This window comes from Prionailurus bengalensis, chromosome E3 (genome assembly GCF_016509475.1).
Source record: "Prionailurus bengalensis isolate Pbe53 chromosome E3, Fcat_Pben_1.1_paternal_pri, whole genome shotgun sequence".
NCBI lineage: Eukaryota > Metazoa > Chordata > Mammalia > Carnivora > Felidae > Prionailurus > Prionailurus bengalensis.
In genome coordinates this window covers 7,838,421-7,857,843 of record NC_057357.1, presented here as the reverse complement: position 1 = coordinate 7,857,843, position 19,423 = coordinate 7,838,421, and the positions used below count along the sequence as shown (strand labels likewise).

The following is a 19,423-nucleotide window of genomic DNA, read 5'->3' as shown; positions in this document are numbered from 1 at the left end:
GGCAAGAACAAGTGGAAAGCATAGACCACAGACTTTATCGTGTTTTCACCAGGCAAGACATGGCAAAGAAGGGGAAACAGCTTAGGATTGGTGGGCTTTGGGCTACAACTGCTATCGCTAGTTGCCTGGAATCCAGCACAGGGTTGACTCAGGGCAGAAGAAATATTGGCCTGGTGTGTGAAAGTTAGATAAAGGAAGTGGTTTAGAGTATGGGCCCCATGGGTTAGTTTGCATATGAGAGACATGCTCCTAGGAAAGCCCTTTGCAAGTTCTAAGAATAGGCTAGCCTTGGGAGGGGCCATCTCTTCCCAGTCAGCAAGGCCACAAGTGCCAGAGCATCAAGAATGCAGACAATTAAAAAAAAAAAAAAAAGTTAATACAATTGCCATCTGTAAATACAGATTCTCAGAAAACACAGAACAATTTTACCTATTTGTCTTGCCTTATTGCATGCACTAGAATGTCCATCACAATGAATGGGGGCAGTGAGAGCAGACCTCTTTGCCTTACTCCTGATCTTGGGGGGAAAAGAGGAGCAGAGTGAGGTGCCATGGATGGGGAAGGGACTGGAACAGTGACAGATGTGGCCAATGAAGAAGGGAGAACAGAAACTTAATAGAACTTGGAGGAAGATCTAAGGCCGTATGCTCAAATTGTGATCCACAGCTCATAGTCCTCACTCTGTCCCTGCTTCTGATCACACTCCTGACCCCTCCCCCACAGCCACCCCCTGGGCTAAAAAGCTGCATTTAGGCTCTGCCCATCCAGGACAGGGAGGATGCTACCTGGACAGGGAGGATGAACAAACACAAAGACCACACACCATCTGTGAGCAGAAATCATGTCTCCTAATTTCAAGTGTCATAGGGATCCTACTGGGGCCAGGGGCTTGAACATGGCATGGAATGTGCAGCTTGCACATAGGGAGATCGTATATGGGAGAGGCAGGGCCTGAGGCACCCGGGTGACAGGTACTCAGCCAAAGTGACCCAGAGCCTGTTGAGTAAACATGGCACGCTGCCCAACAGAAGGGGCTGGGGCACCCCCTAGTGGGGTCCAGCCCCCTCCTTGGGTGACCTGGCAAAGAAGAGACTGTCCAGCCAGGTTCCACAGCCAGGGAGATAAGGTGGGAATAAAATTCAGGTGTCACCCCTCAGACAGGGCAGGCCACCCTCTAGAGGAACTGCCAAAAAGGCAGTCGGTCCTTTGTCCTCTCTTCTGTCCACCTTTCCAGCTGTCACCATTCACCTAAACGTCTTTCACAGCCCAGTGGACTCCATGACATTAAGGCTGCTTCCTGATGGTGCCTCAGTTTCCTGATGGTGAAAATAGAAAAACAACAAATCCACCACCCAATGTTGTAGGGCTGAAAATGAGGCAATGGATGTTTAGGGCCTGGCTCAGAGAAGGGGATTCCATGAAAATGCAGAACCTGTCTCCTGGGGCCTGGGAGGAGGTATAAGAAATGCAGACACAGGGACAGGGCAGGGACTGCCTGGAAGGCCCTGGGAGAAGCGTGGAGGAAAATTAGGACTGAGGAAGCAACTGAGAAAGGAAGCTGGTCTTCTTGCTTTGGCCTCCAGAAGATGGGGCCACTTCCTGTGATGAAATCATGTTCTCCAATCCCCACCATCTACTGAGTAAGCCAATGCCAACCTCATTCTGGGGAGGGAGGGAGCCGAGCCTCCTAAAACCAGCACAGAGAGTCACCAATGGTCTCAGCCCCAGTATCTCGTCCCCACCCACCAGCAGTCACAGGCTGGCAGTGCCCTCGATTGGAGACGGTCCAGGGACCATCCTGAGGGTGACTCATTACTACTCTGGGCCTTATTTCCCCCCCTGGTCAAGGAAGGCCCCCAATTAGCCAGGGCTGTCACAGCTGTGGAGGGAATGACCTAAGGAGCATTATAAAAATACAGCCTCCTGAGGCTTACCCTCCAGAAGGGAGCGAGGCCCAAGGTTGTGTGGTGCAACTTGGTGGGAGCATCCAGAAGGAGCAGAAGGCTCTGTGGACTCAGCGAGACGGGAGTTTGAGTCCTGGACCTGCCTCGAAAGTCACGTGACCTGAGGCAGGGCTTCTCTGAGCCCTTGATCTCCTCATCTGTGGAGTGGAGGACAGAGGGGCCTGCCGATCCAGTCTTGCCTCCTGTGGGTCAAGGCATGGGCTCCAGAAGGCCCACCCTCACCTCTTAACCCCAGGGATGGTGTGAGACTGCACAAAAGGAGCTGACCAGGGGAGGGAAGGAGCCTGGTAGGCCTGGGTCCTGGGCAGGGGAACCCTTGCTGGGAGGGAGAGCGGCCAGGTGCAAGTTGGGTGTCCTTGGTGCCTGGTTCTGGGGTCGAGGCCATCTGATCACCAGTGGGTCCCTCCTCCTTCCTCTGGGGAGGTGTTAGCTGGGCAGAGACTCATGGCTGCCTGTCCTCTGGCTGGAAAAGCCAAAGCTGGTTCTGCTGCAGCCCCTTCACCTGGACGACAGACAGAGGCCAGAAGACGCACAGAGAGCCAGTGAGAAGGTGAGGTGGAGAGACAGAGACTGACTCCTGAGGAGAGGTGGCCAGGAGCTGAGATGGAAGAGGAGAGGCCACAGATGGCCAAGGTCAGAACCATGGCCCTCCATGTGAAGAAAGAAGTTGGGGGCCTTTCTCACGGCTCTCTGTGCACTGACCACAAGGGAGGCGCTTTTGCAATGTAGAAAAAGAAGAAACCAGATTGATAAAGGAAGTGCTGGGTACTCCGGGGGCCCGCGAGTTTGGGGAAGCTCACCCTCCCTTGCTCTTCCGAAGGAACCTGATCCACGCTTTCCACGTTCCTCTGGACTCCCCGAGGAGGCACCTCTGTAGGGCCTGCCCTCTGGCCTTGACAGAGCTGCTTGGCTTCTCCTCTCCTGGGAGGAGAGTGAGGCAATGGGTCCGTCCCTGCTGCTGTCCCTGCTGCTGCTGCCGGCATCTCTGCAGGCTGGTGAGTGTCCAGGACACCCTGGCTCTGCCCCGAGGGCCAGGAGTCCCCAGGAAGGGCTGTGGCTGGGCAGCTGGAGAAGGGGTCTGCTGGGGTAGCCGGCCAGGCCTCCCAGCTCCAGCGGGCTGGTCCCACGGTGCCAGGTCCTCCCCAACCCTTCACCCTCCTCCCTACCCCAAGCCCGGCAAGGGGGACACCCAGGCCAGAGGGCCAGTCCTGCCATCTGTCACACTTGGTGTGCTCTGTGAGCGAGGGTGCCAGAAGGTCTGGGGTCATCGTCCTCATCTCTCCCAGTGGCTCAAAGTCTCTCCTCTCTCTCCTCCAGGCAGCTCAAAAGAATGCAATCCAAACACTGACTTTGGGGTCAACCAACCAGCGTCTCTCTCAGCCCCCGAGGGTGGTTCCACCTGCATCTCTTTCTCCTACTTCCACTGCTGGGAGTTAGCCAAGGATCCCAGACTGAGTACAGCCGTCAGACGGAGAGACTTCCATGGAGAGGTCATCTACAACAGTACCCAGCGTTTTATCCATAAGGATTACAAGAACCGGATCTCCCTGGACTTGAGAGAGGGTCAGAACTCCGGCACCCTGTGTATACGGAACCTGCGGAAAGAAGATGAGAATAGGTACTTTTGCCAGGTCCGAGTGGAAACGCTAAGAGACGGCAAACAGGTGTGGCAGTCCATCCCAGGGACCAAACTCACCATTACCAACGGTGAGTCCAGCTGCCCGGCAGCCACCACACCCACCCTGCAGGGTGCCCTCATCCCCCAGGCCTGGCCCAGGCCCCAATCTTCCTGCTTACCCCTTCTCTCAAACTCCTCTCCCCACCCTTCTCCCCTCCCCAGGCCTCTGCCAACTTTACTCTTTCTCCTGGATCTCCCCAAACCTGGGCTGCCTTCCTTGCCCATCCCCCTCACTGCCCCCTCCGGAGCCAGTCCCCACCCTGCTCCCCCAGCCTCAGCACCTTCCAGGCTGCCCAGGAATCCTCCCTTCTTGCTTCAAGCTGGGCCTCCAGTCTTGCCTCCCTCCCCTCACCCCACGCTGTCCAGGTGGACTTGACTTCTTCAGGGCCTGGTCTGCCTTCCCTTTGTCCTGTGTCCCTGTGAGTAGCCCCTGCCAGCCCCCAGTCTTGTGTCTCCCCACAGTCGCGGGCTCAACCCAGCACACACAGCAGGTACCCAATCATGACCCAAGACCCCTGGCCCCTGGCCATGCCCCATTACCTCTTTTCCCAGTCCCCCCTGCGTCCTTCTCCTGCTCTGCTCCTCGGAACCTGGCCCACGATGCTCCCTGCCCCAGCCCCTTCCCTCCTCTCTTTTCCCACCCCCCTCTTCCCCTGCCTCCATCCTCTTTACCCTCCTTGCCTCCCCCCACCCCTGGTCCCCACCTCTGCCTGCACCGTCCCCATTGTCCACTCAGATCTTGCTCCTCCATCCTGGCCTTTGAGACATGCCATCTACAGCAGAAATATGACGGCTGCCGCTTACCATGCACTGTGTCAGGTTGAACAACTAGGTGTATGTCACCCTGGTTAACAACCTTCCCCGCGACCCCACAGTAACAGTAGGCACTGCTCTTATCTTCCTGTTACAGATAGGGAAACTGAGGCTCAAAGAGCCTAAACGCCTGCCCAGAGCCACACTCATGGCACAGGCAGGACTTGAACCCCGTTTAACCCCCGAGCTTCCACTCTTAACCTAGTAGCTGCTCAGCTTCACAGCTGACCTGATCCTATTGTTGTCTTCACCTATTTTAACCCAGGAATGGGATGTGTTACAGCAGCAGATCTTCCCATGTCACCCAGCAGGCCTTGGGAACTTGAACCTAGGTTTGTCAGTCTCCAGAGCGGTTGGGGAGGGAGCCCTTCCCAGGAGCAGGCACTAGGGGATGCACTGTCTGTAGAATATTATCTGTAGAAATATTCCTTAAAAACTAAAAACCCCAGGTCTGCTCTTTATAATCACTTGCACTGACAATTCTAACAACGTATCACTGCTCCTGGGTGGAAGGACACTCTCTGTGCCCCCACCCTTGGTAAACCACTGTCCCATCTGGCCACCGTGCTGGTTTCAGAGCAAATAGAAAGTGGCTCACAACCTGAATTTAGCAAGACAGCGTTGGATTTCTATTTCTGGCACCTCCTCCATATTCCCTTAAATGGCCTTTTTTGAGAGGTTTCCCTCTCCCCAGACCCCTCGTCCTCCTTCCCTGATCCTCCTAACTTTCCTCATTTCTCAGTTCGGTCACATTTACTATGAATTTTTCATCAATAAATTAATTTTTCTTAAAAAAAAAATTTTTTTAATGTTTATTTCGTTTTGAGAGAGAGAGAGAGCGTAAGCAGGGGAGGGGCAGAGAGAGAGGGAAACACAGAATCTGAAGCAGGCTGCAGGCTGTGAGCTGTCAGCACAGAGCCCCACATGGGGCTCGAACTCATGAACCGTGAGATCATGACCTGAACCAAAGTCGGAAGGTTAACCGACTGAGCCACCCAGGCACCCCAATAAATTAATTTTTCAATTAATACAATTAATTGGATATTCATGCTCATATTAAAAAATATAGGGGGGCGCCTGGGTGGCGCAGTCGGTTAAGCGTCCAATTTCAGCCAGGTCACGATCTCGCGGTCCGTGAGTTCGAGCCCCGCGTCAGGCTCTGGGCTGATGGCTCAGAGCCTGGAGCCTGTTTCCGATTCTGTGTCTCCCTCTCTCTCTGCCCTTCGCCCGTTCATGCTCTGTCTCTCTCTGTCCCAAAAATAAATAAACGTTGAAAAAAAAATTAAAAAAAAATATATAGGAAAGTAATAAAAATAAATGTGTTTTTAATGTTTATTTATTTATTTTGAGATAAAGAGTGTGAGCGGGGAAGGGGCAGAGAGAAGGAGAAAGAGAACCCTGAGCAAGTTCCACCCTCAGCATGGAGTCCGACATGGCGCTTGATCTCAGGACCGACCATGACATCCTGACCTGAGCTGAAATTAAGAGTGTGAGGCTTAAGTGACTGAGTCACCCAATGCCCCCAGTTATGCCTTTTTAAAAAAGGCTGCAGGGCGTCCCCTTTCGGTAATGTATCATAATGTACTTATTCAGTTTCCTATTTAAAGACATCTAGGTTGGGGGTGCCTGGGTGGCTCAGCCAGGTGAGGGTCCAACTTCGTTTCAGGCCATGATCTCAGGGTTCGTGGTTTGAGCCCTGTGTCAGGCTGTGTTCTGACAGTGTGGAGCCTGTTTGGGATTCTCTTCCTCTCCCTCACTCTCTGCCCCTCCCCCACTCACACCTTTTCTCTCTCTCTCTCTCTCAAAAATAAATAAAGTTTTTAAAAAAAAAGACATTTAGGTTGTTGACACAACACAAAGCTGCAAAGAACACCCTTAAACACAGGCCTTTGAAGACTTGTCCAGTATTTCCACAGGATAAATTCCTAGCACTGAAATTACTGGGTCAAAGGGCATGCCTGGGCATTTTGCATTTTGATAGATATTCCCAAATGCAATGCCAACCTATCCATTTTCCTGTAGTGCCAATACTGGGTGGGTCCCTCTACTTGGATCAGTGAAAACAAGCAAGTAAACAACACCCCCAATGGCTTATTTTAATCTGCATTTTTAAAAAGTATTGAGAATAACCTCAGCATTCTCATATTACAAGATTTAGATTTGCAAAGTGATATAGGATTGCAAAATTTGGGGCACCAGGGTGGCTCAGCTGGTTGAGCTTCCACATTTTGATTTGGACTTAGGTCACGATCCCAGGGTCTTGGGATCTAGCCCTGCGTTGAGCCCCATATCAGACTTCATGCTGAGTGTGGAACCTGCTTAAGAGTTTCTCTCTCTCTCTCTCTCTCTCTCTTTCTCTCTCTCTCTCTCTCTCTCTCTCTCAAATAAAAAAATTTGAGGGGGGCCAGGGTGGCTCAATGGGGTAAGCATCTGACTCTTGGTTTCGGCTCAAGTCATGATCTCACGGTTTCCTGAGTTCAAGCCCCACATCAGGCTCTGTGCTGACAGTGTGGAGCCTCCATGGGATTTTCTCTCTCTCTTCTTCTCCCTCTGCCCCTCCCCCACTCACTCTGTCTTTGTCTGTCTCAAAATAAATAAACTTAAAATATTTTTTTTAATCTAAAAAATTTTAAAAAACAGTTTCAAAGTTTTCCATTTCTCTGTGTTCTGAAACCTTCTGTTTAAGAATTATCTGTTCCTTGACTTTTTCCAAGAGTTTACCCATAAAACTTCCTGAGCTTAGAATCTTTATAAAAGGGAATTAATAGTGTTCTTAATTTCATCTCTGACTAGTCATGAGTTAAAGTTTTTATGCTATTTCTTAAACATATCTTTTTAACATTTATTTATTTATTTTATTTATTTATTTTTGAGAGACAGAGCATGAGCAGGGGAGGGCAGACAGAGAGGGAGATATAGGATCCGAAGCAGCTCCAGGCTCTGAGCTGTCAGCACAGAGCCCGACACGGGGCTCGAACTCACAAACCGCAAGATCATGACCTGAGCCAAAGTCAGACGCTTAACCAACTAAGCCACCCAGGCACCCCCCCATCTTAAACATATTTTTTAAATGTTTTGTTTGTTTTATAAAATCATCCACTTCCAAGAGGTTTTTAGATTTATCAGTCTATAGTGGAGCATACACTAACTCATAGTTTCAACACTTTTTTGTTGTTAGGTTTGGAAAAATTTCATCTGTTTGCCTGTTTGTTTTTTCCCTAAATAACCACTGCCCACATTTATTACACCTAATGCCGTCCTGTTTCCCATAAATTTACTCCTACATAGCTTCTCATTACATTCTTCCTCTGTTTCCTTCTCAGAGAAGGCCAGCTTCTCTCTGTTTTTGGTATTTTTTCTTTGGGAACTATTTCATTCATTTAAAAAATGTCTCCATATTTAAAATAATGGAAGTATTTAATGCTATAAATTTAACTTTGAGTGTAGCTTTAGCGTTTATATGCATTAATATTGTTTTTATATTATCTAGCATGGCAGTTTCTTTGATTAAGTAATTACGTTATCTTCTATATGTTTCTTTGATTAAGTAATTTTTAATTTTTTTAATGTTTATTTTTGAGAGAGAGAGAGAGAGAATGAGCGGGGGCGTGACAGAGGGAGAGGGAGACACAGAATCCGAAGCAGGCTCCAGGCTCTGAGCTGTCAGCACAAAGCCCAACGCCGGGCTCAAACCCATGAACCGTGAGATCATGACCTGAGCTGAAATCGGACGCTTAACCAACTGAGCCACCCAGGAGCCCCTGATTAAGAAATTTTTAAATTTTTAAATTCTCAACTGAGGAATGGTATTTTACCCTTTTACTCTTCATTTTTAATAAGAGTGAATAGTGAATTTGGTCCACACTAACCTGAAGATTTTATTCAAATGGGATTTTTTTCCTTTGGATTTGATCAATTTTTTAATGGTCCATTAAAAGAAGGTACAATCTGTTTGTAAGTCTTAAATATTAATTTAGCCTTAAAAATACATTCCAGGAGCGCCTGGGTGGCTTAGTCGGTTGTGTCTGACTTTGGCGCAGGTCATGATTTCATGGCTCGTGAGTTTGAGCCCCGTGTCGGGCTCTGTGCTGACAGCTCAGAGCCTGGAGACTTCCTTGGATTCTGTTTTTCCCTCTCTCTGACCCTCCCCTGCTCGTACTCTGTCTCTCTCTCTCCCTCAAAAATAAATAAAACATTTAAAAAAATTTTAATACATTCCAATATAAATTAGAGGTGCTTTACAGATGTTTTCTCATTGATTAGAACAATCCTGAAAAAGGACAAATACTGTTTGATTTCACTTGTAAGAGGTCGGTCCCTAGAGCAGTCAAAATCATAGACAGACTAAAACATGGTGTCTCTTCGATCAGATGGGGGCTCCCAAATGTGGGGGGATGATCAGTGGAAGTATGTGGCCCAGGCAAGTGAAAGGATTCACCCAAGGCAGAACAAAGGTGACAGAAGTTTTATTGACTACAGTGAAAGGGAGCAGCAGGCAGGATAGAAGAAGAAAAGTTGTCTGCAGCAAGGCAACAGGTAGGAGCTGTTTTAAAAGCGGGGAAGATGAGGAGGTGTGATGATATATGGAATTTTCCCTTTTTTTGGTCATTGTGCCTGGTTGTATGTAGCCCATTGGTCAGTTAGGGCCTATGGATATTTTGAGGTCACCTGATGGGTCTGTCTGGATTCAGCCAGGGAGTCCATGTGGGTCATTTTGCCTTGATCAGTTTCCATTTATCAAGCCTGTTGTCTAAAAGCAGCATCTACAGAACAGTGGATGCCAGTGGTGGGGCCAGGGGGTAAGGAGTGTCTAACGGATACACAGAGTTTCATTTTGGGAAAATTAAAAACTTCTGGAGAAGGATAGCAGTGGTAGTTGTACAAGAACATGAAGAAATTTAATGCCACTTAACTGTACACTTACCTATGGCTAAAATGGTAAGTCTTGTTATGTATATTTTACAATAAAAAGTATTTTTTGTTCCTGTGGATTTAGTGATCCCTGTTTGTCAGGGATGAAATGAGGTTCTGAGGTCACACCACTGATCAGAGGTAGAGTCAGGATTTAAACTGAGTGATGTGGATTCATCACCCCCACCCTGTGTGAGAGCTTCAGAGAGTTGCTCCCCACCCCCAATATTCCCCACACTAGGGAACAAGATTTAAGTTTCATCCAGATACCTCCAGGCCTCTGAGGGGGAATCTGCTAAATTCTCGTGTCTTCTCAGCTGCCCAGATGACCACAATCACCAAGGGCCCTACCACCACTGTCACCACCACCACAAGGGACATGAATATGGAAACCATGGTCAAGGTCGCACTGCCCATTGCTGTGTTCAAAACTGCAATTTTGGGACTGGTTGTCTACCTCTGGTGGAAGAGAAGCAAAGGTAAGTTTTTCTGGGCCATGCTCCCCACCAACCTTCCCAACTGGAGTGATTCTCAGAACCCACCCGCCTCAGAATCACCGCAGGTGCAGGTTAGAAAATGCAGATCCCTGCAGGTATCTAGGTCTGGGTTTGGGAATCTGCATTTCTCAAGGTCTTATCAAGTGGTGTCCGTGTGTGATCCAGTTTGAGAACCACTGCTCCAGACTAATCCCTCCCCACAAATCTGATCATTTTATAGTTTTTGTCTCTTAACTTAATCATTTCCCATCAATTCTTACCTTTTGGTTCGTGGGGAGGGGAGGGTCAGCCTTGGGAAGAGTAAGAAGAGAGCAGAAGGGAAAGGAAGTTGGTTCAGCTCAGCAAGCGTTGGTTGAAGGCCTATCTTCCAGGGTCTGGCTTATAATTTTTTTTTTAATACTCATTTAATTTTGAGAGAGAAACAGCACAAGTGGGGAAGGGGCAGAGAGAGAGGGAGACACAGAATCCAAAGCAGGCTCCAGGCTCCAAGCTGTCAGCACAGAGCCCGATGCAGGGCTTGAACTCACAAACCATGAGATCATAACCTGAGCCACAGTCAGATTCTTAACCAACTGAGCCACCCAGGCACCCCCAGGGTCTGGCTTACAATTGGAGACACAAATGTAAATAAAGGGTAGGTCCTGCTTTCAAGGAACTCAGTGGAAGAGGGAGAGGAAAGGGGGTGACTACCTCATTTGGAAAGAACTGTGGTAGTCTAGGACATTGGAGGGGAATCACAGAGAGCTTCCCATAGGAAGTGACACTACAAAAAGTCTCAAAGAGTATAAGAGAATTAGCCAGGCAAGTGGTGAGGGTGGTGAAGACATCACTGTCCACGCAGGTACGGGAAAGCAGTGGGGGAACTCTAAGCAGCTCCGTGCTGTGGAGGAGGCTGGAGATGGGAGAAGAGAACCTCGTAAATCACACCCAAGAGCCTCTGCTCCCAGAGGCAACATGAAACAGTTCACCATGCAGATACATAAGTATGGGGTAGAGGTGCCAGAGGTGGGCCAGGCCAATCTAATGCAGTGGCAGTGTGGGTGGAGGGATAGAGCCAGACCCTGGAAGAGTTCAAGAGAGAAAACCGGTAAGGCTTGGTGATCAGGCTGGTGTAGGGGCAAGGGAGTGGGAAGAACTTGGGTGAAACCACCAAGCAAATTAGAGAACACAGGAGTTCAAAGACCATGTTGTGGGGAGAACAATGCTTCTTTAGCTTGAGACATGTTAGACATACCTGTGTGGCATCTGAGCAGAGATGTTCATCAGAAATTTGAGTGTATGCATTTACACCTAAAAGGACAGGGCTAGGGGTACCTGGGTGGCTCAATCAGCTGATCGTCCCACTCTTGGTTTCAGCTTAGGTCATGGTCTCGGGGTTGTGGGTTCAAGCCCTGTGTTGGGTTCTGCACTGAGCATGGAGGCTGCTTAAGATTCTCTCCCTCGGGGCGCCTGGGTGGCTCAGTGGGTTAAGCAGCTGACTTCGGCTCAGGTCATGATCTCGCGGTCCGTGAGTTCGAGCCCCACGTCGGGCTCTGTGCTGACAGCTCAGAGCCTGGAGCCTGTTTCAGATTCTGTATCTCCCTCTCTCTCTCTGACCCTCCCCCGTTCATGCTCTGTCTCTCTCTCTCTGTCTCAAAAGTGAATAAACGTGAAAAAAAAATTTTAAAAAAAAAAGATTCTCTCTCTCTCTCTCTCTCTCTCTCTTTCTCTCTCTCTCTTTCTCTCTCTCTCTCCCTCTGCCCCTCCCACCCCTAAAATAAAAAAAACTTTTTTTATTTAAAAAAAAAAAGAGGACAGGGCTAGAGGCATTAATTATTTACACCCCAACACCCTCCAATACTGATTTGAAATTCCTCTAGAGAAAGATTTCAGTGAGAGGAGATTAGCCCTATCAGATATTAAAGCACAGAGGTGAGCAGCATAGAATCTAGACTGCCTGCACTCAAATCCTGGCTGGGGAAACTCTGGTGCAGTGGTTGTATTACTCTGTGCCTCAACTTACTCATCGGTAAAATGAGAATAATAATAGTACTCACCCTGGGGGTTGTCATGACAATTAAATGTAATTCATTGAGAACAGATCCTGGTACAGAATAAGGACTATGTGAGCACTAGCACTTGTAATTATTAAGCTGCAATAATTAAAATGATTCGATGCTGTCATATTCATACACAGATAAACCAATGTATTAAAAGAGAAAAGCCCAAATATAGGCAGGACAAAATAGGTCAAAATATATTCAGGAATTTAGTAGGTTAAAAACTGGCATTTCTAATCAATGGGGAAAGATGAGTAATTCAATACATGGTGAGGGAACAATTGAGCAGCCATCTGAGAAAATGTTATCTCATAATTTGCACCAAAATAAATTCCATGGAGATCAATCAAAGAGTTAAATGGGGGGTGGATGGCATAGGGGGGAGGGGAAGAACCCTAGCATCAGAATAAAGCATGTGAGACTATTTTATAACCATGGAGTAGAGGTGATCTCCCTAAATATAACATAAAACCTAAGAGCCATGAATAAAAATATTGATAAACTCAAATATATAAATTGTTTTTAATTCTGCAGAGGAAAAATCACAGTGGTTGTCTCTAGAGTGAGGATGAGGGTTGGAGACGAAGAAAAACATGACATAGTCACTGAGGATATAGAAGACAGTATTTAAGGATTCAACTCAGATGAGAAGCCATAAACTCTGTAAAGGCATCGCCTCATGTTTTTCCTAATGCAGGTTAGAACCCTCTGGGATTTGTTCATTAGGAGTTACGTTCACCTGCTGGCACCAGAGACCAAAAGTAACAGGGCTTAAATAAGACTGAGTTTATTGTTTTCCCTCATATAAAAGGATGAGGAAGCAGATAGCAGAGGACACTGTCCTTAGGCACTCAGGCTTCTATCTTCCTGCTCACTGTTACGGCTACTGGCTTTTATCCTGAAGGTTGCCTCATGATCCAAGATGGCTGCTCAGACTCCAGCCATTATTTCTGAATCCAGACAGGAAACAGGAGGAAGGAAGAAAGGAAAAAAAAAAAAAAAAAAAAAGACTATGCCACAGCTGTCTGTCCTCATTTAAAAAAAATTTTTTTTCAATGTTTACTTATTTTTGGGACAGAGAGAGATAGAGCATGAACAGGGGAGGGGCAGAGAGAGAGGGAGACACAGAATCGGAAACAGGCTCCAGGCTCCAAGCCATCAGCCTAGAGCCTGACGCGGGGCTCGAACTCACGGACCGTGAGATCGTGACCTGGCTGAAGTCAGACGCTTAACCGACTGTGCCACCCAGGTGCCCCTATCTGTCCTCATTTTAAAGAGTCTTCCTGAAAACCCTACCCACAACTTCCCCTTGAATCTTACTGGCTAGGATGTATTATGTCCCACATCTGTCAGTAGGGCAGCACACTGCCACCCCAAATAAAATCAAGGTTCTGTAGCTGAATAAGAAGAAATGAATGGATATTAGGTAAGCTAATAGCATTCTCTGCCATCAGCCACATCCAGAATTAGAGCTGTGTCACCTAAGTGTGGCATAAGGACAGAGGAACACAGGCGGTCAAGGAGCTAGTGAAAGGGCAGGAGTAGAGAGTAGAGGATCATCAGGGAGTTTGGACAGCCCAAAAGAAAGTGGATTATCAGAGGGTCAAAACAAAGATATACCAAACAGGCTGATGGTAAAAGAGAGCTGGAAGGAAAGAAAGTTGTAGCATAAAAATGATGCTGGCACTTAATATTTCAGAGTTCTCAATCCCAGGGATAAAAAGGAGTCAGGGTATGGCTGAGTGGAGTGGAGGTCACTAGAGTTGGGGGGACATAGGAGTCCCGTGTGTTCAGAGGGCTGTCCCTGTCGATGATGGGACCTCCCAGGATAGTGTTGGGTGGTGGAGGGGATGTCTGTGAACCAGGGGCTGATCCTTGGGAAACGCTGTAGACAGACTCAGAAGGACAGGAGGGGAGATGGTGGCAGGGGGACATCAGAGGTTTCAGTGGCAGAGGATGGAGAGGAACTGGCTGCAGCAGACACCCATTCCAGCCCTGAGGTTCGGCAGGGGGAGGGAGGGAGGGGAAACAGCCGCCACTCCCCTTCCGCTGTCTACCGCCTTTTCCTTCTTTCTCCCCCAGGATGAAGTGCAGGATGACAGCAGCATCCTCTATGCCTCCTTCACCCTCTCCAGCTCCTCCCTGCACCCCTCCCAAGGAGAGCCCGCAGGAGACCTTGTACTCTATCGGAAAGGCCCAGTGAGCAGGACTGAATGGGGACTCCCTGAGACTAAGCTGCACAGAAGGTCACAGCTTCTAGTAATAACCCTGGCCAGACACAGACAAAAGCCAGTGGGTGTGGAAGGCCACCAAGGACCAGAGAGAAACAGAGCCATCTGCTTCCATTCCCTCTTCAACTTCCCAGCCCTTGCCCACAAAAATAAAAGTACTAGTAGGATTTGCCTGAAGGCACCTAAGGAGAAACTGATGGCATCTTCTGTCTTTTCCTTCTCGCCAAAAATGAGCTGTAAAAGTAGTTCACACCCAAGATCCCTCCTCCAGGGCTGGTGTTCAGTGACTGCCTTCAGGCCAGGTGGGGGACACCAAACACTGGCAGCCAGCCCAGAGCCCAGACTCTGCCCCCTTATCTAACCATTCTACTTCTGCTACCATAACATGTACCGCGTTAAGTGCATCACTCATGTAAGCATCGCCAGCAACCTTATACAGTCCTGGATGCACTCACCGGAGGTGTGAAGAGAAGACCCAGAATGGTTAGTGCTTTTCTCAAGGCCACACACCTAGTAAGTGGCTGAGTCAGGTCTGAACCCAGACCTGCCCTTCTCGACGGCCTCCTCCCAGGACTTGGGTCTCACTGCCTTCCCAGATCCCTATACTGTGCCGGCCTCCCACCAGAAACAGGGACATGCCACAGGGACCGGGGTGGAGGGGGCGAGGAGAGAAGCCAAGGGAAGCATGTGGTTAGAGACGAATGGAACCACTTAAGCCAGTAACCTGTTTTATTAACACATAAACTGCAGAGCCGTGACTTTAGCCAATTGGCCTGTAGCCGAGGAACAAACCCCACACTTGGTAGCTTCTCAGGGACCCTCTGAGGGGCTCTCTCTGCTGCTCCTGTGGAAGCGGGTGAGGCAGGAGCACACAGCTATTCCTCAAAGAAGGTCGTGGTGAACTCCCCAGGGTCATCTCCACACTGTGGCTCCTCCAGCTGCTCCGGCTCTTCTCCAACATCTTCAAGGAGTTGCTCCAGGTCCAGGTCACTGGAGGCTTCATTGTCATGGAGGACACTTCCAGCCTCCTGAGGACACTTGGAGCTTTCTTTCCCCACCATGGGACAGGCCCCAAGATAGGCTGGAGGGGGCAGGCCCTTTGGCTGCATCCTGGCTTATTTGTCCTCAGACAGGCTGGTTCCTGCAGCCTTGCTTCGGGGAGCTTCCCGTTATTTAGCTTGTTATGTTTTTCTCCCTCCTACAGCTTTGATCCATCAACTCCCATACCACCCTGGGATCCCGGCCCCAAAGCCCTCTGGCAAGACACCTGGAGCTTCATATAGGAAGAGGTGAACAGGAGGGCTCTGAGTGGCACCCCTTTGTTTGCAGAGTGCACAGGATACTGGAACTTCTCCAGAGAATGGCAGAGAGAGACCCTGAAGTCCTGGGCAAGGAGTCAGAGCTGAGAAAAATAGCATGTGTCTATTACATGGCATTTGTAGACATAACACAAGCTCTGGAGCATTCAGAGAAGTTTTTTTGGTTTTTTTGTTTTTTCCTTAGTTTCTGCTCTCAAAGGGCACAATGAGGAGAGAACATTTCCAGAAAAAATTATCAACACTGGGTATATCTACTGTTAAGTGAATAATACAGAGAATGCACTGCAAGAGTTTAAAGAAGAGCTGGAAAAATCAGGGGAGGTTTTTCTGTAGATGAGCTGAGTTGAGCCTGGATGGATGGATGGTACAGAACAGAGGGAGGCCAGCAGGAATAGAGCAGGATCAAAGGCCTGCAGGAGAGAAGGAGAAGAGGAGTCTGGAAGGAAGCAGGCAGTCCTGCCAAACTGGAGCAGGGAAAGTTTGTCTCAGAGATGACTGGATGAGAAAGTGTGCGATGTGGAGCCACTGAATATTTGCAAGTACAAGTATCTAATCATATGGGTCAAGTTTTCCTAAGAATTTACACAAGAAGGAAGCTAAAAGAAACTTCTAAGAGTACAGTCACTCTGGGCCCCACCTCGAATGCTGCTTTCCCACCATTTCCGAGGCCTCTCTAATGGGTCATTTCCACCTGTGTTTGTATCCATCCACCCAGGACTCCTCTTGTTGTGACTGAAAACACAGTCAAAGCCTTTCAGTCAGCAAAGGGGTTGATTAGCCCTGGTGACTCAGGAGTTCAGCAGCGGATCTGGCTTGAATTCAGCACTCAGATTTCTCCCCGGGGTCTATTTCTCATAACTGCTCATTTCTGCCCCCTACAGTTCAGCTTCATTCTCAGCCTCCACTTGGCCCCAGAGCCATGGGCTCTTCCCACAGAGTGGCAAATGACCTATCCTCTCAGGTCAGTGTGGTGTTTTTGTTTTTTTGTTTTTTAAGTTTTTGTTTAAATTCCAGTAAGTCAACATACAGTGTAGCATTAGCTTCAGTGTAGCATCACTTCATATAGTGATGTATGTAAATATAGTGATTCAACAACACTTCCATACATCTCCCATGTCAGTCTTTCAGGAAAGAACTTGACTTTTCTTTTCCACTAGCTCCAGCAAAACCCCTAAGATGACCAAGCCTGGACTAGCTTAGGTGACCTGTCCATTGTGGAGACAGTCAGTATGACCAAAGAGATGTGCTGGCTCTAGATGACCAGACCAGAATCATGGGCAAGAGTACCATGTTATGGAAAGTAAGTCGGGATTGGAATTTTTATTTGTACAAGTTGAAAGTGCATAGTTCTCTATAACCCCCATCCCCTCCTTTTCATCCCCCTCATAGCCCTGAAGCTATTGGATCTACACTCCACATATCAGATGGGGCCATGGAGATCACTCAGGGCACAGTGCTGCATTGGTGAGCACACAGCCGGCCCCTACACTCCCTCCGCACACCAGTGGCCCCCCCGCACTCTGTGGCCCAGAAGGTGGGGAACCTGGCCAGGGGCCCCCACACCATGATAGTTCTGAGGCTGGGTGCCCACATCGCCACCTTCACTTCATTTATCTTTATCTGATGACTGGCAGGGATCTGGGCGGCTGTGGCTGCACCGTTGGCCTGGGAACTGTGCACTCTTGTGGTCATCAAACTGGTCAACACCAAGTACGAGTCTATGTATGGCAGGTACTGGTTCACCCTCTAGGTTAACCAGCTCCTCTGAGCTGCCTTTGGTGACCTCCACCTGGCCTTTGTGGATGCCTGGAAAATAACCCTCAGTCTGGCCCTGCCGCCACAGCATCCACCCAGGGTGTCTCATCATCCGCAACAAGGTAGACTTGCTCCTCTCCTTCATCTGCCCCACCCCGAGTGTTTCTGTGGGTTCTGACACTGTGTGGATGGAGGGCCTGGGGCACAGCTGTAAAGAGGGCCACAGCCAGAACAGCATTTCTGGGAGAAGAGCAGGTGCCACTAACTTCTCTTGCCTGAAAGACTACAGTAGTTTCCTAACCAGTCCAGCTGATTCTATTCTTGCCCTACTCTGACCACTTCTCCACTCAGAGTAGAACTTCAGAACTAGTAGAACAAGAGTAGTTACTTTAAAACATAAATGAGGCCAAGTCATTAGCCTGCTCAAAAGCCAAAGGCTTCTCTCTCAGTATAAATCCAAACCCTTAACCATGGTCCATGATGGCCTGGCCTAATTCTTTGTCCTCATTTGTTGCCACTCTTCCTTGGCACTCTACATTCTAACCCCATAGTCTTGCTACTCAAGCAGGTCAAGCTGTCCTGCCTCAGGACCTTTATACCTGCCGTTCCTGTGCCTGGAATGCACAACTGCCAGATCCTCATATGGTTGGCTTTCTTCTCATTTGGTTCCCTGATCAAACATCATCTCCTCAGAGGCTCTTCCTGACAACCTTAAATAAAAGAGGTCATTTTCCCATCTTGGCACTCCATCCCCTTTGCCCTCCTTTTCTTTCATGTCACTATTCACAATCTGTAATTATTTGGTTTACTATTATTGTTGTTTACTTGTCTTTGTCTCTAGAATGTAATCTCCATAAGGGACAGGGAGTTTGTCTAGCTTGCTCACTGTTGCATCCCCATGACCTAGGGCAGTGTTTGAAACATTGCAGGTTGTTAAATATTCCTTGAACAGATGGATGATAATCACGACTAAGGTGTTACTTATATGCCCTGCACCTTCACAGCAAATCCCTATCTTATGAGAAATAAGCAATTGGCCAAAGTGTCCCCCTGCTGCAGCTGCTAACTACCAAATTTCAGGATTGTCATCATTAATGATTCCCATTTACATGAGGGCCGTACGATTTTCCATACAGTTTTCTGTTTTTATTTTGGACGACTCTCCCAAGAACACTCTCCCATTTTACGGAGGCCCAAAGACGTGGCACACGGCTGAGTCAGTGCTTGGTCCTAGTTTGGTTGCAGTGATATCGGTGACTGTCCTTGCTGGAAAACCAGGTCTTGCGACAGCTGGAAGCCATCACCCCTGATTCCTCCGACTCAGCCGACTGGGTCCTCTGTTCTCCTGGACGTCAGTTCGGTGGTTGAGGGGCTTCCCTGACCACCCTAAAGGGGGCTCCGTGACCAGGCACAACTACGTCCGCTGTCCCTAGGACCCTCTTCCGGCTCCGCTCCTGGGCCACCGGGTCTTCGCTCAGCGCTTGCCACGAGTCTTCGTCTCCACTGCGTTCAAACACATCGCCCGCCACCACCACGGTGCCCAAGACCGTGCCCGCCACCACTACGCTCACGTCCCGCTGGCCCCCATGGCCCGGCGTGGCCCACACCTCGAGCCCCGGCCCCAGCCGCAGGGGCCGCTCCTCACCTAGCCCGTGGGGGAAGTAGCGGCCCCCGGGGAGGCAGAAGTCGTGAGAGACCAGCAGAGCCGCCCGGGGAAACAGCCCCAAGTTCCCGATGTGATCCGAGTGTCCATGGGTGCCCACCACCAGAGTCACGTCTCCGGGGGCCACGCCCTGCCGCGCCAGGGCCCCCAGGAGTGTGTCCCGGGCCCAAGGGCCCCCGGTGTCTACGAGGATGGGACCACGGGCCGCCTCCTCCAGGGCGGTCTTCGCCCCGCCGCCCTCGGGCGGGGACTCTCGGTGGCTGGAAGCCTGGCCCCAGGCCTGAGGCAGCACCAACGTCACGGAGCCGTCGGCGCGCACCGCGTCGCCCACCCCCTCGGGCTCCGCATAGCCCTGCAGAAGGACCACCACCGAGTAGGGGTCGCCGCGCACCAGCAGAGGCGGCTCCCCGAGCAGCGGCTCGGTCTGCACTAGACCGCTCATGGCAGAAGGACGGCTGGGGAAGGAAAGTGGGGCTATGGGGGACTGCCCAGTCCCTTCGGGTTCCCACACGCGCCTGCCTCCGCCGCGTGGCACCTTCCAAGTCTCAGTTCT

The 19,423-nt window shown here is 49.5% G+C and overlaps 2 protein-coding genes across 2 annotated transcripts; one reads left to right on the top strand and one right to left on the bottom strand.

The window, feature by feature from the left end:
• Nucleotides 1-400: 400 nt before the first annotated feature.
• LOC122471996 (paired immunoglobulin-like type 2 receptor beta) lies at nt 401-14,326 on the top strand. Its single transcript, XM_043561277.1, has 4 exons — nt 401-2,959; nt 3,282-3,671; nt 9,684-9,845; nt 13,985-14,326. The coding sequence occupies exons 1-4, from the start codon at nt 2,905-2,907 to the stop codon at nt 13,987-13,989; spliced, it is 612 nt and encodes a 203-aa protein (XP_043417212.1). The 5' UTR covers nt 401-2,904; the 3' UTR covers nt 13,990-14,326.
• A 518-nt stretch (nt 14,327-14,844) lies between these two features.
• Nucleotides 14,845-19,423, bottom strand: MBLAC1 (metallo-beta-lactamase domain containing 1). The gene has a single exon (XM_043561275.1). The coding sequence runs from the start codon at nt 19,310-19,312 to the stop codon at nt 18,560-18,562; it is 753 nt and encodes a 250-aa protein (XP_043417210.1). The 5' UTR covers nt 19,313-19,423; the 3' UTR covers nt 14,845-18,559.

Excerpts from the sequence above, each read along its gene's own strand:
- LOC122471996 (XM_043561277.1), top strand. The coding sequence starts at position 2,905 with ATGGGTCCGTCCCTGCTGCTGTCCCTGCTGCTGCTGCCGGCATCTCTG. Across the intron at positions 2,960-3,281 it reads GCCGGCATCTCTGCAGGCTG|GCAGCTCAAAAGAATGCAAT; the intron begins GTGAGTGTCCAG and ends TCTCTCCTCCAG. Across the intron at positions 3,672-9,683 it reads CAAACTCACCATTACCAACG|CTGCCCAGATGACCACAATC; the intron begins GTGAGTCCAGCT and ends GTGTCTTCTCAG.
- MBLAC1 (XM_043561275.1), bottom strand. The coding sequence starts at position 19,312 with ATGAGCGGTCTAGTGCAGACCGAGCCGCTGCTCGGGGAGCCGCCTCTG.